At 33.3% G+C, this 17,210-nt stretch overlaps 3 protein-coding genes across 3 annotated transcripts; 1 reads left to right on the top strand and 2 right to left on the bottom strand.

Moving 5' to 3' along the window:
- Positions 1–318: 318 nt before the first annotated feature.
- LOC135834898 (outer mitochondrial transmembrane helix translocase-like) lies at positions 319–6,048 on the bottom strand. Its single transcript, XM_065348879.1, has 7 exons — positions 5,749–6,048; positions 5,566–5,607; positions 5,310–5,487; positions 5,030–5,230; positions 4,744–4,940; positions 4,472–4,650; positions 319–1,175 (listed from the first exon to the last, which is right to left on the bottom strand). The coding sequence occupies exons 1-7, from the start codon at positions 5,893–5,895 to the stop codon at positions 1,052–1,054; spliced, it is 1,068 nt and encodes a 355-aa protein (XP_065204951.1). The 5' UTR covers positions 5,896–6,048; the 3' UTR covers positions 319–1,051.
- A 263-nt stretch (positions 6,049–6,311) lies between these two features.
- On the top strand, positions 6,312–10,545 carry mRpL44 (mitochondrial ribosomal protein L44). The gene is made up of 6 exons (XM_065348880.1): positions 6,312–6,528; positions 6,600–6,708; positions 6,783–7,049; positions 7,125–7,209; positions 7,281–7,584; positions 10,276–10,545. The coding sequence occupies exons 1-6, from the start codon at positions 6,459–6,461 to the stop codon at positions 10,497–10,499; spliced, it is 1,059 nt and encodes a 352-aa protein (XP_065204952.1). The 5' UTR covers positions 6,312–6,458; the 3' UTR covers positions 10,500–10,545.
- Positions 10,494–13,586, bottom strand: Sas-4 (spindle assembly abnormal 4). Its single transcript, XM_065348878.1, has 8 exons — positions 13,568–13,586; positions 13,122–13,312; positions 12,757–13,043; positions 11,903–12,682; positions 11,678–11,824; positions 11,113–11,603; positions 10,841–11,039; positions 10,494–10,756 (listed from the first exon to the last, which is right to left on the bottom strand). Exons 2-8 carry the CDS (start codon positions 13,261–13,263, stop codon positions 10,625–10,627), a joined length of 2,178 nt encoding a protein of 725 aa, XP_065204950.1. The 5' UTR covers positions 13,264–13,312; positions 13,568–13,586; the 3' UTR covers positions 10,494–10,624.
- Between the last annotated feature and the right edge of the window lie 3,624 nt (positions 13,587–17,210).

Below are 17,210 nucleotides of genomic sequence, written 5' to 3'. Positions count from 1 at the left end.
TTATGAGATGAATCGATTCCTTATCGAACCTGAAATATAAAAAACCTCACACAAATCGATTCAATGAACTGATTCAGAATTAATTACTGCTCTATTTCCAAGCCATTTCCGAAGCTTCTCAAAGTTCTTATGAAAATACTCTCCTCACGACGAATGAAGTAAAACGAAATTGAAATTTTAGTCGTTCATTCGCTTCATTAAAATATTTAAAGACCGTTAAAAAACGAACCTTTTCCGTTAATTTCAAATTCGATATCCCTTAAATAATTCAAATCTCTCAATATGAATAATAAAAGACAGGAAAAATCAATCGACAGGTCATTTTGAAAATGAACATTTATTTTTAACGAGTAATAACAATCGTAATCAGCAAAACGAATTTAACGTTAAATTTAGACTGGTGTGTTTTCTACATAACTCTACCTTGTAAAAGATAAGCGTATCACTAAACACTTTTCGAATTAGTTTTAAAAAAAAAAATCAAAGCTATGGCCAACTTCCGACTAAACAGATAAGAGAACTAGACGATAACATCCATCACTATGTGTATAACTTTATCAAACACGTGTTTACGTTCCGAAAAGGAATAATGTAGATGTACATGAACATGACACATCGTAAACCTAAGTAAATACTACGAAAAATGCAACGATAAAAATACCCTTTCGTCGACAATACTCTGTATACTGTACATTAAAGGGTTCCCTCTCTTACACGTTTAAAACATTGAAAAAAATATACACTAAAAGCGATACCTATCAATCATTTTTGAAAGGCATCTCAAATGCTTAAAAATTTCATAATTTACAAGTACAACAATGTAGTATGTATATAAAGAGCAAGTACGTGTAATTCTCACGAACTACCGCGATAATTATTAATCACAACGAATAAAAATCTGTGCGAACACACGATGCATGATGAGTTTTACAACGAAAAAATTTTTTCAATCTTCGAAAAACAAAAAAAACTCCCTAGGACAGTGTTAATGCCACAAAAAAAAAGACATAGTATGTTATAAAGTACTAAAAAGCGTCGACAGCTTAGCGAATCACTCCAACGGTAATGTTTCGCTGTGCATTCTGGTTTCTTTCATTTTATCCAACGATAATTCTAAATCTTGCATTGTGATCCTGCGAGGTGATCTTTCTTCTCCTTGATCAGATGTACCAGATCTGTAATCAAAATGTGAGATGAATTAAGACAAATAATCGTAATAAAAAGCGGAAGTGCCCAACTGTGGCTTGCTTAGCCCCCCCCCCCAGCCAAGATAAATGCAGGAAAGAAATCCACTATTCGATTTTTTTTTTAGTGACTTAAGTGACTGAAAAATAGCAAAAAAGTGACCAAAATTTTGAGAAATGAGAGCAAAGTATATATTATGTTAGCCCTAAACAAAGTGTCCCTACATATAAAATGGCGGCCATTTTGATTGACAGGTCAGCCGAAATCGCAGATTACTCGTTCCAACATAGGACTTGCACGAAATTTTTTAAACCGTACAAAAGGTAGATCGAAAGTTCAGGCAAACATTTCTCCAGTCAAAATTTCAAGCGCTAAATTGCATTTTTTCGATTTTTGGTGAATTTTCAAAAATCAAATTTAGGCCAAAAATGAGGGGAAAAATCAAAATTTTACCAAATTGGACAAGAAAGCTGAAATTTGGGATATACCCTATTTTCGACACGACAAATCGATTGGAAACTGTTTTAACCCATTTTGAGCAGTTCTGGAGCCTCCAGTAGATTTTTGAAACTTGAAATTTCATATCAAATCAGGGTGTAACAAAATTTCTTCGAAGAAATGCAGTACTTTTACAGTACCTTTTGTATTACCTTATTTTTTTCAATCCAGCTTCCACCGACCCCCCCCCCCCCCTCCACCGAAGAAAAAATATACTTTTGAACCGGTTGGAATTTGTCGATAAAATTTTTACAAATATTAATTTAACAAGTGTTGCCATCTTTTGAGGTACAAAATGGACATTTTTTTTTTTTTTCAATTTTCACCAATTAATTCATTTTGAGGTTTTTACAAAATTTTAAATCAATGACTCTGAGAAAAAATACAGTACTTTTCAGGCAAAATGCAGTACTTTGCAGTATTTGCAGTACCGAGGATTTCAATGCAGTACTTTTACAGTACTTGCAGTACCTGCAGTACCTGTTAGACACCCTGCAAATGGAGACGGAAAACCAAAATTCATTCAGCAAACTAATTTCAATACGCTACAAAGTCGACTGCTACCTCCAGCGACTTTTTGAAAGGTTGTATGGCGTTTTTTGGAAAATTGAAATTTCCAAAAAGAAGCTGGAAGCTTCAAAACAACTTGAAACCACCATGCAGTCAACTTCGTGACCTATCGAAATTAGTTTGCAGAATGAATTTTGCTGTCCATCTCCATTTGATGAAATTTTGGGAAATTTCGAGTTTCAAAAATCTGCCATCTGGTGACTCCAGTAATTTTCAAAAAGTCGCTGGAGGCTCCAAAACGACTTGTAATCCACCTGCAGTCGACTTCGTAGCGTATTGACTTTAGTTTGCAGAATGAATTTCGGCTTTCCAACTCCATTTTGGAGAAATTTTGTGGGAATTTCGAATTTAAAAAATCTGCTGGATGCTCCAGAACTGCTCAAAACAGGTTGAAACAGTTCCAAATTGATTTGGCGAGTCGAAAATAGGGTGTATCCCAAATTTCAGCTTTCTTGGTCAATTTGGTAAGATTCTGATTTTTTCACTCATTTTTTTGATTTTCGAAAATTCACCAAAAATCGAAAAAGGCACTTTAGCACTTGAAATTCTGACAGATGATAAATGTTTGCCTGATCTTTCGATCTACCTTTATACGGTTTAGAAAATATCGACTCTATTCAATCACATAGTCTTACATTTTTAATGATGAACAGTTGATTTTTAATTTTTTTTTTGAATGATGATTCTGAAGGATTTTCATGAAAAATATTGATCATTTCTTAAAATTTTGCATTTTTTTGTACACGACAAATCTTTTGAAAAAAGTGACCCAAGTCACTTTTTTTGGCCATTTTTGCCGAAATGGTGACAAAAGTGACTTGTAAGTGAAATTAGTGACTAAGTCACTTTTCAAGTGACCGAATTTTATGCCTGTAAATGCAACCAGGGAAACTAGAGATGACACTTTCTGGCTTCAAAATCATTTCAATTGAAAAAAGGCGAAAAAACCAGAAATGTTTGTCAATAACTGCCAAAAAATGATACTTTTTTCAAATTTAGGTTAAAGAAGTGAGATAATTTTGAAAGTTTTTGGCAATTTCTGGCAAAAAAATAAGATTTTGACTATTTTGAAAAAGCAACATTTTCAGACAATTTATATAACTGAAAAAATCAAGATTTTTAAAGATTTTTTTTTTACAAAAAAACGACAATGTTCCCTTTTTTACAATTTTTATCAAAAAAGTAAAACTTATTGGCAATTTCTTTTTTTTTGTTTTGTTTTTTTTTGCAAGCAAAAAAGCAATACTTTTTTAGAAATTTGATGCAACGCGAAAATTTTTGGAAATTACTAGCGAAAAATGATATCAACGGTTTGGCAATTTTTGAAAAAAATTTGACTTTTTTGAAAAATTGACAAAGTAAATGTTTTTGAAAAATTTAGGAAACAAAGCTAGATTTGTGTCCAATTTTTGAAAAACAAAGTAAGACGTTTGAAATTTTTGGCAAAGTGACAATTTCTAACAATTTTTTGCAAGAAAAAACACTTTTTGGCATTTTGACAAAAACTTGAACATTTTACTTGTTAAGGAGAAAAAGCGAGATTTTAACAATTTCTACCAACGATAGGGCGTAAAGCTCACTTGTTGACACTATTATTTTTCAATTTTTTTTCTTCAAAAAGTGAAACAAAGATTTTCAAAAATTAAATGTTTGAAAATTTGGCTAAATTTTGATTTTTTTTCTCATTTTTTGAGCCGGATTCGATTTTTAAAAATTCATTACAGACCCTGAACTTTTGGCTGATGATGTATTTTTGCGCAAACGAGGTGATAAAACGTTCATTTTGACACATTTTATTATATTTTTGAGACTCCAAATCGACCTAAAACCTATTCCAGCAGAATCAGCCAGTTGAAATTGGGATACAAATTTTGCAAAAAGTTCAAAGAAACATCAGAACTGGTCAAAATGGTTTGAAACTGTTTGCTTTCAATTTGGAGAGTTGGAAATACGGTACCCTCTAAATTTCAGCTTTCTAGGTCAACTTCGTAAAATTTTGATTTTTTTTTCATTTTTTAGCTTAGACAAGATTTTTAAAAATTCATCAAAAAACGAAAAAATGCACTTTAGCCCATGAAATTTAGGCTGATGACTTATTTTCGCACGCTCTTCCGATTTAGGTTCGTCCATTTAAATTTTTTCTGTCACTCAGGATACCTAATTTTCAGACCTACACATTTTAACTCACGATGAGATGCAATTAGTGATGAAAACTTACGTTGACGAACGATTTCTGAAATAATCTCGAACTCTGTAAATAGAAGCTTTACGACATAGCTCTTTCAAATCACTACCAGAGAATCCGTCAGTTTTACTGGCAAGACGATCGATATCTACGTTTTCAAGAGGTTCTCCATCTAGGATGAGTTTCAAAATCTGACGTCTTTGTTCGACACCCTGAAAAACGAAGCAATACACATCAAATAAAGACCACATTATACTCGTACGTTTGAAAATACGAATTTGAGCGATATAATCGAAGTCTCGTACCGGTAAACGAATATAAAACGAGGACGGTAATCTGCGAAGAATAGCTTTATCCAAATCAGTAGGTCGATTCGTCGCTCCCATAACAATAACGGTACAGTCGGGATCGGTAATAAGACCATCCCATAAAGACATAAATTGAGCTTTCATCATAGCGGTGGCTTCGTGATCCTGCGAATTCCTACGTCGTAAAAATGAATCTGCAACGAAACACATCATCCATCACACACAATCTCATGAAAGATTTTTCTTGGGGGGGGGGGGGGCAGAAATCAATCAAAATATATACCGATTTCATCGATGAATACAATACAAGGTTGCAATTTCACAGCCAACGAAAACACAGCTGCGGCCAATTTCTGACTTTCACCGTACCATTTATCGGTTAAAATGGAAACGTCGAGATTGATGAAACGCATATCAGCTTCTTTCGCTGTGGCTTTGGCGATCAAGGTTTTTCCACAACCAGGTGGACCGAATAATAGGATGCCTGAAACATTGAAAATTATTTAGGTATTGGATAACTCGTTCGATTAAGTTATAGGAGCAAGGAGCGAATCGTTGCATACCTTTAGGGGGTTGAGTGAGTTTCGAACCGTAGAATAGATCACTTCTTACAACCGGTAAGATGACGGTTTCTTTGATTTCTTGAATTACATCGTCTAAACCAGCAATCTGAGACCAATCCACCATTATATCTTCGGGGTTGACCAAATGACTGGCTATCGTCATTTCATAATCGTTCAGCTAAAAATGATCAAAATTACGATTACAAAATACAGGCTGAATCAACGATAAACGTGATATTGAGCGGAATATACTCACATTGGCATCGGGGATCCTCAATTTATTCAATTGTTCCTTAGCCTGAAAAAAAAAGAAACGTTATCATTTCATCTAACCTCCTCATTGTCACTCAAAGGTGCCATTTCTTATAGGATGATGTAATAATATAAGGGTCGTTAAGAGCAGTAACAGGGTTTGAAATCATCGTATAACGATACTAACCTTCTTTTTGGCTATTTTCTTTTGACGACTTGTCGGATCCAATTGAGAAATAAGCCATCTTACTGAGAAAAATGTCCCCAATGAGAGGAGAGATAATTGGACCACAATCCGGATTATCTCCGGTTTGGTTATCGCTTTATCGTGCATGATGTTGCTCGACACTTCTTAGAGGTTCATAATCGAGTTAATAACGAAAAAAACTTCACATTCCTCAATTTAAACGCAAAATATAATGAAATTTACTCCAGTTTTAGAAAGAATGGCGACTTGGCGACTTGGAAAAAATTTTCAAAATCAGGAAATAAAAATTATCCTTTTGAGCTTTGCAGATCAGAGATTGATACCAACATTGAAAAAGTGCATTATTCAAGTTTTTTAAAATAAAAACTTTAATTTAGGTCAAAAAATGTCCATTTAAACGATTAAATTTCAATAATATTGCATTAAAAATTGTTTTCAATCAATTTGAAACCAAATTCCTGCAAAAAAATTGAAATTACAGGAAAAAATTTTCAGAGAACCATCCAAGGTGAGATATTCGGATTTCCCATACTTCCATACTATCAATATTTTTATCATTTTTTCGAAATGAAAATCAATTTTTTGAACCCGGTTTTGAGTTAAAATCTGACTTATTCGAATTAAATATCATGAAGAATTAATCCCATCAGTTCTTTAACCTTCAAAGTATCACTTTAAATCATTAAACCATGAATTCGCTGTTCAGATTAGCCAGATTAACTAGTCGCTTGAACACCCCATATTTGCCATGCTACACTCGTAAGTACTCCTTTAAATTCATCAATCACCTGTGAAAGACTCCGAACCTTCACAATTTATATCTTTTTCAGGTGTGCAGACTTTAAAAAATTCATTCAGACCAGTGTTGAAAGCTCTGACCAGCAGGAAGAACAGACTTGGCCCTGAGAAACCGACCCATCGAAACACTTTCTTAGAATGGTAATATACTTTGAACTCTACGAATTGATCATAGTAATATTCTTCTATATTCTGAACATTTACGTTTCTTGAAGGAATTACGATGCCGAATTATACTCATTTGGTAAAAGATTGCAAGAAAATTTCGAGCCAGCTTTATTACAAAGAGCTTTAACCGAACGATCTTATATACACAAATTACAAGATGAACAGAGAAACGTAGGAATAGAAGTGGATCCTGAGGATTCTACAAATGCTCAAGATAATAGTGAAATGGCCGAACGGGGTCACCAGTTGATCGAAGATTTCGTTATTTTATATACCAGACATGTATTGCCTTACTTTCCAGAAGAAGGAATTCAGTAAGTACTTATTTCACATTATCTTCATCGAAAAATCTTTCCAATATTGTGTCAATAATAATATTTTTTTTACAGAGCTGTAAAGAAGTACCTACTTAATACCGAAATACTATCTCATATTAGTTCCAATATAGGTGTATCGGAATTAATACTTACGAGTGTAAGTATCACATCATTTAATGGTACATTATTTGATATCATTGGACAATAATTGAGAACTTCGTGTTTCAGGAATTTCCGGTGATAGACGATACCCTTAGTAGAGTATTCAAAGCTTTGATTAGCGCTCTTCACGACACCTCAGGAGCAGAACGATCGTCTTTATTCATACGAGACTTCGTTGTGGCCCAATTAGCTCAGACGCACATTAACGACTTATGGACAATCGAAGATCCCATTTCAGCTCTGAATAAAATTTGTCAAAATGAAGGCATCAGTAAACCCGAACCTAGACTTGTTGGCGAAACTGGTAGAAATACATTGTTGGCTTGTTATCGAGTTGGACTTTACGTTGATAAACAATTGATCGGATTAGGTAAGTTGACTCTGAATCCGAATTATTTAAAATCATTTCAATGATGTTTTGATCACATGATTTTTGATTAACAAAAAAAATCATTTGGAGTTGAAGAGGAGTTAGAGTCAGAGTTTTTTCGAGAAATACAGGACTCAGATATTGAAAGTAACTAAAAGTAGCTTTTTTTTCTGACTATAAATTGCACAAAAGTCCCGCCTTTTAACCGCCTATTAATTGCCAAAAAGTACTGCTTTTTGCCAAAAATTGTCAAAAATTTTCGGTTTTTGCCAACAATTCCCAAAGTTTCATTTTATTCAAAACTTGTCAAAAATACTACCCTTATAGCAACTTTTTCCAAAAATTTCTGATTTTTGCTTTTAGAAAAACTTTTTTGCAATTAATTGCTCACGATTTTAATTTCTTTTTTTTCGAAAATTTGTCCAAAATTTTTGTTTTTTGCGAGAAATTGCCCTAAAGTACTCCTGCTTGTTGCCAAACATTGTCAACAATTCTCAGTTTTTTGCAAATAATTCCGAAGTCTTGTTTCCAAAAATTGTCAAAAATCCTAGATTATTCCAAATGATGAAAGTTTCGGATTTTTGCTAGAAGTGCCAAATCTTTTCTGTGAGAAGAAACTTCTGCATTTGCCTAAAATTTTCACTTTTTTTCAAAATACCTACACGTGAAATTCGAGATTATTAAATAAAAAACAAAAATCTATCGACTACCTATCGTTACGGTTACGGTTTCTCATTTTGCAAACAATTTTTAGCAATTCTTCCAAAAATTTCTGATTTTTGCTAAAAAAAAGTCAAATTGTTGCTGTTTGAAAGAATTTTTGCAATTGCTTGAGATTGGTTGTCCCAAACCCTCGCTTTTTTTCCAGAAATTGCCAAAAAGTACAATTTTTTGTAAATAATTGCCAGAAGGTCCTGCTCCCAAAATCTTGCTCTTCGCCAAAAATTGTCGAAAATTCTCGGTTTCTTGCAAAAAATTCCAAAAAGGCTTAGGTACCTAGTACCTACTTCTTTAAAAATAGTTCAAAAAAGTGTTGCTTTTTACCAAAAGCAAAAAGTGCCAAAAATTACAAAGAAGTGCGGAAAAATTCAAATTCTTTATTCAAGAATTTTCCAAAATATTGCTAATGTCTGCTGAAATTCTTGCTTTTTTTGCGAGAAACTCTTAAAAAGTACAATTTTTGGCAGTAATTGTCAAAAAGTCCTACTAAAATTGTCAAAATCTTGCTGATTGCCAAAAATTCTAAATTTTTAGCAATTCATCCAAAAATGCTAAATTTGTAGCAATTTTATTCTTCCAAAAATTCTAAATTTTTAGCAATTCTTCCAAAAATTTTTGAAAGAATTTTTGCGAGATTGATTGTCCCAAACCCTCGCTTTTTTGCCAGATATTGCCAAAAAGTACAATTTTTTGTAATAATAATTGCCAGAAGGTCCTGCTTTTTGCTAAAATTGCCAAAATCTTACTCTTCGCCAAAAATTGTCGAAAATTCTCGGTTTCTTGCAATAAATTCCAAAAAGGCTTAGGTACTTCTTCAAAAATGGTCCAAAAAATGTTGCTTTTTGCCAAAAGCAAAAACTGCCAAAAATTACAAAAAAGTGGTGTTCTTTTACCAAAAAAATTTCATTATTTAAAAAATAATTTGCGGAAAAATTAAAATTCTTTATCCTAGAATTTCCCAAAATATTGCTAATTTCTGCTAAAAAATTTTGCTTTTTGAAATAATTCTTGGAATTGCTGAAGATTGTCTTTTTTTTCAGAAATTACCAAAAAGTATCCCCTGCCAATATTTCCAAAAGTTCTGATTTTTTCTGAAATTGCCAGTCTTGCTTTTCGCCAAAAAATTAAATTTTCGAGTCTTTTTTTTTTTTTTAAATTGTGCAAGAAAGATTTGCTTTGTCTCAGGAACTGCCTAAAATTCTAGCTTTTTAAAACAATTTTTTCCCTTAAAATTACCAAAAATTACACTAAAGTGTCGTTCTTTCACCACTTTTACTGATAGAAAATGCAAAAATCTCGCTTGTCAAAAAAAAGTGATTTCTTCACACCAATAGTTTACGAAAATTGTTGATTTTTGTTTTTAAAAAAGTCGAATTTATGCTTTTTAAAAATAATTTTTGCATTCACTGAAGATTTTCTATCTCTTTTTCAAATAAATTGTCATAAATAAATCCAAAGAAGTCCTGCTTTTAGCTTTCGCTTTTTTGCCAAGTATAGTAAAAGTTCTCGTTTTTTAACAAAATCGCTAAAAATTGTCCTTTTTTTCAATAAGTTTTTAAAATAATTTCAATTTTTCAAAAATTAACGGAGTCTCACTTATTTTCAGTAATTGCTGAAAAGTGCTTTCTTTTGCAAAAATTTTGAAAAACGCTTTCTGTTTCCAATTTCTTTTTTTGCCAGAAATGGTAAAAGTTTTTACTTTGTTGTCAAAAAGGCTCTATTTTTTATTTAAAAAATTCGAAATAAGTCAACTTTTCAAAATTAAAAACTAGAATTCTCGCGTTTTGTCTCTTTTTTGGTACATTTTTTCAAGAAAAAAAAATTTGAGCATCAACCCTGGAAATTTAGTTCGACGTAAGCAATTTATTTAGTTTCATGCCCAAATTGATTAAATAGATGATCTACTTGAGATTAGTCGAATCTTGTTAATCTAGTCTGTATTTTCTTACCATTTTTTTTTGCATTTTTCAGCGCCCGGCGAATCAGTGAAAATAGCTCACGAGATGGCAGCTACCGACGCTCTCCGAAGATTATTCAGAACATCCGAGCATCAGTTACAAATACCATTCGATTTAGTTCTCGATCCGAGTGCTCCAAGTGTACCAAATATCAGCCTTAGCGAATGGAGCGAAAAGAAAGTCGTCGAACGACTTGAACAGGTTAATCCACCAGTAAAAAAAATCGCCCAATGTTAAAAAAAACCACGTGTAAATTTGTAATATTAAAAAAATTCTACAATTAGATCGTTTTTACAATCATTCGTCAACATATGTCTATAAAAATTCATTATGTAATATCAAAATCTTCCTCAAAATAGGACTTATGTGACTTCAGAATCGGAAAGTAACCGACCATCTTTGGTTTTCAGTCTGACACGTCCGTTAGGATATTTGGTTTCTTGAATTCCATTAACGTAAATGGTTTTTATCGTACCGTCGGGGTATTCTCTTTTCTGAAAAGCATAAATTTCAGCTTAGTTTTCCGATCGATGCAAAAATTCGAATATTTCCAGCTTGGATATAGTAAGTTTGCTCACTTTGAACTCCGTTGTGTGAGTTTCGACTTGTTTATTCGGGAAGAATATCTTCTTTTCGTCTCGATCGGCGTAATGAACGATAGTCGTACCGTCCAAGTTTACCCAAACTTTATCGCCGGATGCGGTTACCGAGTAAATTGTACCGTTTGGATATACAACTTCGACGGATTCGCCTTTCAGTCTTTTTTCAACTTGACCACTGCGATAAAAACAAACTTCAGTATCACAAAAATTGACCGAAAAAATATAAAAACAGAAATTCAAATACGTACTTTGGGAACTCGATGATTTGGAGTCCATTTTCGTACTCTGAAAGCCATATTTTACTTTCGGCGTAGAAATATTTGACCATTTTCAAATCTGTAGAGATCTCTTTTACGTCTCCATTGTAGTAAATGGTTTTTGATAATTTACCATCGGCTGAGACTTTCTTAACGTTACCATTCGGGTACCATATTTCTTTCCTTCCATCTGCGTAGAATTTTTCTCGATTACCTTCACCGTTGCAGATCTCTAATGGCTTAGAGCCCTCTGGATTATCATCGTTTTTAGAATCGTTATCTCCTATATGCAATTTATCAGGTAGCTCGGAGCTTAATTCATCAATTTTGGTTTCTTCGAAGGTATCCACACCGCTATCAGGAGACGACGGAGGAGTTTTGTATTTTTCAACGATTTTTTGAGTTTTCTCCAATTCGACGTCGATTTTACTCAGAATATTGCTATAAGATTTGCTCTTTTTGGCGACAGGAACAACGGAGGTCTGGAAAAAGAAACGAGATAAGTACAAAATCCCGAAGAATTGATTAAAATGACCGAAGATGTTGGAATATTTACATTTTTCGAAGATTTACGTAATTTGTCAACTTCGTCTTTGAGCTTGGAATTGTGATCTTTGAGTTGTTTCATTTCTGATCGAATTCTAGCTTGAGCTGCAGCCCATCTGCTTTCTTTCTCGTTTAATTTTTGTTTCAAAGATTTAATCTGCGAAAAAAAAGAAAATTATTCAATTGGAATTGACAGAATTAAGAATTGACTTAGTTTTGTTACAATAAAACTTACTTCTTCTTTTAACAGTCTCATTTCTTCTTTTTCTTCCTTATTGGGTCGGTTTCTAGAATCTTTGATATATTTCTCAAAAGCGAACTTCTCCCTTTGCAGTTTTTTCTTCTCTTGTTCCAATTCTTTCAGCTCGGTTAAATGCTCTTCTCTTATTTTACTTAAAATCTGAGTCTTTTCATCGCAAAATTTCTTATATTCAGTCTCATATTCGCTACGTAACTGAGTCAAATGAGCATTTTCACTTCTAAAAGCATCGATCTCCGATTCGAGTTCTTTAAGGCGAGTCTGCAATGTACTCTTTATCGGCGTATATACAGTTGTTGTTTCTTCGTAGACCGAAACCGAAGCTACGGACGCCGATAAAAAGCGACTATTATCACAACAGCTACACTTCGAGCTTTGGTCATCATCGTCGTCTTGATCGGCGCTATCTTCCGAGTACTCGTTGGTGACATTGGATCGATTAATAATCAGATTACACTCTGAAGCGGAGAATTCTTTGGAAGATTCGTCAAATCTGGAAGGTTCTTCGTCTATTATATCTAATCTCCTGATACCAAAAAACTCGTAATTAGATTTATCATCGGAGCTATGCGTTCGACAAGCGTATTGCTCTTGAGTAACGCGTAAATAACGTTCTTGAGTATCGTCTATTTTGACCGGAGTTGACTTGATCGAATCTTCCATTAGTTGTTCGACCATCGAGGAGGTCGAACAAAAACTCGAATTGTTTGCTTGTTCCTCCAGAGCTTCGAATGCTTCCAACGCGTTGCTTTTACTCTAATCGACACCAAATACGCCAATTAGTAATTAATAATTCCATGGAAATGTTTTCAAAACAAAGGTCAACTTACCGATACTGATTTGGATTCTGACTGATGATCGAGAGGTATCTGAGGAGTACTCGGTTTACGTTGATTTAATTTGAAATCTTCTGGTTTCATTCGAAACCTCGTCAAGCCTTTGCCTTTCTTGAGGAAAGCTCGTTTTTGGACAGGTTTATCAGTACGAGTGGTTTCATCTTTGGTATATCGTTCTTCGTTCAATTTAGCGTTTAACAAAGCTTCGAAGTTTCGGTGAACTGGAGCTAAAGGTTGTTCTTCTATTTCGTTGAAGCTACTACTGGGACTTCTTTGTTCATCTAGAAAATAAAACGAATACGAAAGTGAAACACATCCTGAACAGGAACGGAAACGAAACTATTGAAATCAACGTTTACCTGTTGTCGATGATTTGTTCGGCTTCTGCGATATTAATTTGTTCTCTTGAGATTTATTCCATGCTCTCAAGTTATTAATTTGTTGTCTAATTGTGAGCAGACGTTGTCCGGCGTCTTTGAGAGTATCCGACGATGAAGCCATTACCTCTTCTTTTGATAAGCTATCTTTCTCGGATGAGTATCATTTTTCACTGAAAAGTTATAGAAAACGAATCACACAACCGATGAATAACGTTAGCTTACGAATCAATTTATTTTAAATTGCAGGAAAACTAATGGAAATTCGACAAAATGATGGCAAAATTAGACAATTTTTCAGCAAGAAACTGAAATTAATTTTTCGCTTTGGCGGTAAAATTAGCAAAATATTTACTTTTTGGCTTTCAACGTTAAAAATTTAGACAGTACTTCTTCATTTTAAATTACCGTAATTACCCTATAATTACCGTGAAATTCTTTTTGATGCCGCACTACTCGCCACTCGCACTAGCGCTCCAATGGGTGATTTCATAAAAACGAGTAAAAACACCGAAAAAAAAACGAACAACAGCCTTTCATGCTCGTAGGGGTTAAAAATGGAGAAAAACGCGAATTCATTAGAACGTGTCGAAGAAGTTGCCTACTCTGAACAGTCTGAAGGCAGAAAAATAATTCGAAACGTGGAGTTTTTCAACGAATATGAGTTTTATGAAATTAGATATGGACGACTAAATTTTCTCATCAACTTCGAGATTTCTTTTTACGAATTTTGATTTTTGAAAACGTCTTATTAACCCCCTCCTCTCACCCACTCCCATTTCATCGGCCGAGTTTTAGCCAGGGGTGCTAACCTTAATTATTTTAATTAAGGTTACGGTTTCACTCCAATTTTTTTGTTGACATTTTTCGGTTTTGATTTCGGTTTCGGTTTTGAAATTCAAAATTTCGGTTTCAGTTTGGGTTTCGGTTTTACTCACAAAAATTCCAGTTTTGGTTTCGGTTTTCGGTTTTTTTGGGTTTTACATATTTTTTAAAAAAATTTCTTCGCAACCCAAACAGCAACAACTAAGGACCGAATTTGTTAGGTTCAGTTCATTATATTTATCAATTTCCCTGGATTTCGACTTTCGAGTCTCAAAAGTCAAAAATTAGAAAAAATCTCCCCAAAAAAATTTAAAAAACCGAAAAAAAACCAACAGAAAACCTTAAAAAACCGAAAAAAACCCAAACTGAAAACCGAAAAAAACCGAAATAAATTATATCGGTTTAGGTTTCGGTTTCACTCACGCTGCTTCATTATTTTCGTTCTGGTTTTTTACGGTTTTTAAAAAACCTATGAAATTTCGGTTTTTGTTTTCAGTTTGGGTTTGAAAATGGCTAAAATTATGGATCTTATTTGGGTTTGGGTTTTCGGTTTTTTGCGGTTACGGTTAGCACCCCTGGTTTTAGCGAGTAAGTGTTTGAAATGAATCCTGCAAGCTGTCCTGTGAAATACAGAGAAACAGAAACGGTAAGGTCGTGCTTCGGAACTTGAAAGACGAAAGCTCAAAAAAATATAATATTTTGATTTCTCGCCTGATAATTATTTGAAAGCTGATTTTCATTTTTTTTTTACCAGAAGCCCTCTTTTAGTTTTTTTGCTGAAATAATTTCAACCTGTGTTCGAGAGGTTGGAAATGATTTTAGTGATAAAATAATGTCAAATTCTTGCTCAGGAGATTCGAAAACATATATTTTGATACCTCACATCCACCAGCTGTAAAAATAATAAAATACATGGGAAAATTGAAGAAAAAATTATACCAGCGCCTTATTTCGAATAGTGATATGCAACCCATACAGCATCACAAAAATACTGGTCAACGTAGTTCACCAATAATTCCGCAGATAGCAGCACGCATCCGTGTAAAATTGAAATTCGTTCAAAAGATAGGACCGACGTAGTTTGCTGAGTACCCAATAGAGGGCGTTGCGTGTCCGTGAAAAATGTAAATTCGCTATTTTTCGAAGATTTTTGATCAATAATCAATCAGTTGATCGAATTTTCTTGAGATTTATCCACGTGTAAGGGTTTCTCAACGTGGAGAATTCATCGATGATGTTTTTATCATTACTAAATGATTATAGTATGGGCGAAATCGCCATTTCTTAATGGAATACTATAATCAATTATACCTAGGTATCTGGAATTCAAGTGGTTTTTGACTTTTGACCAATTCGATATCTTAGATTGAGATTTTGACAACAAAACATGATTTTATTTCGATTCAAACAATAAAAGCACATACACAGTAAACAAAATGTTATGTAATGAATATTGGAAAAAAAATAAATCAATCATCTAAAAAATCTATCAACATCTTAAATGTATTACAATATTATGCTGACGTTGTTATAGTTTTAGTTGTTGATGTTGTTGTTGCTGCTAGAAGAAAAGTCCATTTCAGCTGGATCCTTGTCTGTTGCAAACGAGCCTAGAATCACACGAGGAGTATTAATAAAATTATACATATCACAACATTGAAAAAAAAAATGAGCAGGACACGATACGACATACAGGCTCAAATTGAAAAAATGAAGAGGTAATCGAACGAGGTCGTCGACCTCGAATCAGAAGCAACCGACATGACACATTTTTCTCAGAAAGAGGGAGCTGGAGGGGTACAGAAAGGCAATATGGATAAGTTGATAAAATGAGTGCATAATTAGTAGGTATGTACTATGTACCTTCCACAAAATGTAATAATAGGTATTCTTTTATCAACTTTTTGTAATTTTCAATTGTTTTCATGACATTTTTTCACAAGTTTTAAGGTTGTAGGCTATTGCGCAATTTTTGCAACATTTAATTTCATAGATTTTTTAGGAAGTCAGTTGCAAAATTTTTTTCACATTTTCTGTAATATTGGCAAATTATCGCGAAATTTTGAGAATATTCGATTAATTTTAAATTACTACCTACTTAAGAGGTTTCGCGAGATTTTATTCAAATTTCGAAACATTTCATCGAGTTTTGGTACTTTTTAGATGTTTTTATGGCATTTTAACGGGTTTCAAAAATATTTTAAGTAATTTTCGCAAAGTTTGGCGCAATTTTTGGTAACTTTCAAGTAATTTTTTATTGCAAAAAGCAATTTTTGTGATACATTATGTAAGTTTTTTCATAATTTTGTACCTACTACATTTTTATAATTTTTGATCAATGTTTCATTGTTTGTGGCCTTCGACTTCGAGCATTTTGCATTATTTTGTTCATGTTTTGAAAAAAATGTATCATTTTTTGGTAGGTACATTTTCGTAGTTTTTATCAATTTTTGGTAACTTTTTTTAGTGATTTACAGGCCAGTCAGGCAGACAGATAGACGACCTTGGAAAACCATAATGATAGGTCATTGACCCTAAAAACCAACAAAAAGCTGGGCTTTTTGACAGTTTGGTAGGTAGGTCCAGGTACGTATTGCAAAAAAAAAACTTTTCCGTTATTTTTGTCGATAAAACTAGCCGTTTTTTCAATTTCTTGGTGAAAAGCGAGATTTGAGCCTTGGGTAATACAAAAAAGAAAACGAAAAAAAAGACTGGAATATTTACGAAAAAGCGACCACTTTCGGCAAGAAACGAATTTACTTGGCAATTCGAACAAAAGACGAAAGGTTCCCAAGTACTACTTTTTGCTGTTTCTGACAGAGAGCGCGACTCTGACAATTTTAGCATAAGGTGGTATTTTCGAACCCTCATTGAAAACGCATTTCGCAAATAATCTGCTCATTAATATTTTCGACATTTTTCTTTTTTTCAAAAAATTTGAAAAAAAATTAACTCAGGTACTTAAGTAATAACGTTGAAAAAGTGATCAAAATAGGTATGGTTATAAGAGAACCTCTCAAGATGTTGGTTGCCCATTTGAACAAGACCACAATTCCACAATTTTTGGAAAGAGCTTGGTCAAAAATCCTTAAAACAACCCACAGCAATAATTTCAGCCTCCCGAATAATTTTTCGATTTTTTGACGAATTAAAAAAAAATTTAAATTAAGTAACTATTTTTGCAAAATGAAACTTTATTACGAGCAATACTAATTCTCTAAAAATTAAGGAGCTAATATCAACTCT

Source organism: Planococcus citri, chromosome 2, assembly GCF_950023065.1.
Source record: "Planococcus citri chromosome 2, ihPlaCitr1.1, whole genome shotgun sequence".
NCBI classification, from domain to species: domain Eukaryota; kingdom Metazoa; phylum Arthropoda; class Insecta; order Hemiptera; family Pseudococcidae; genus Planococcus; species Planococcus citri.
This window is presented reverse-complemented; position numbering and strand designations above follow the sequence as displayed.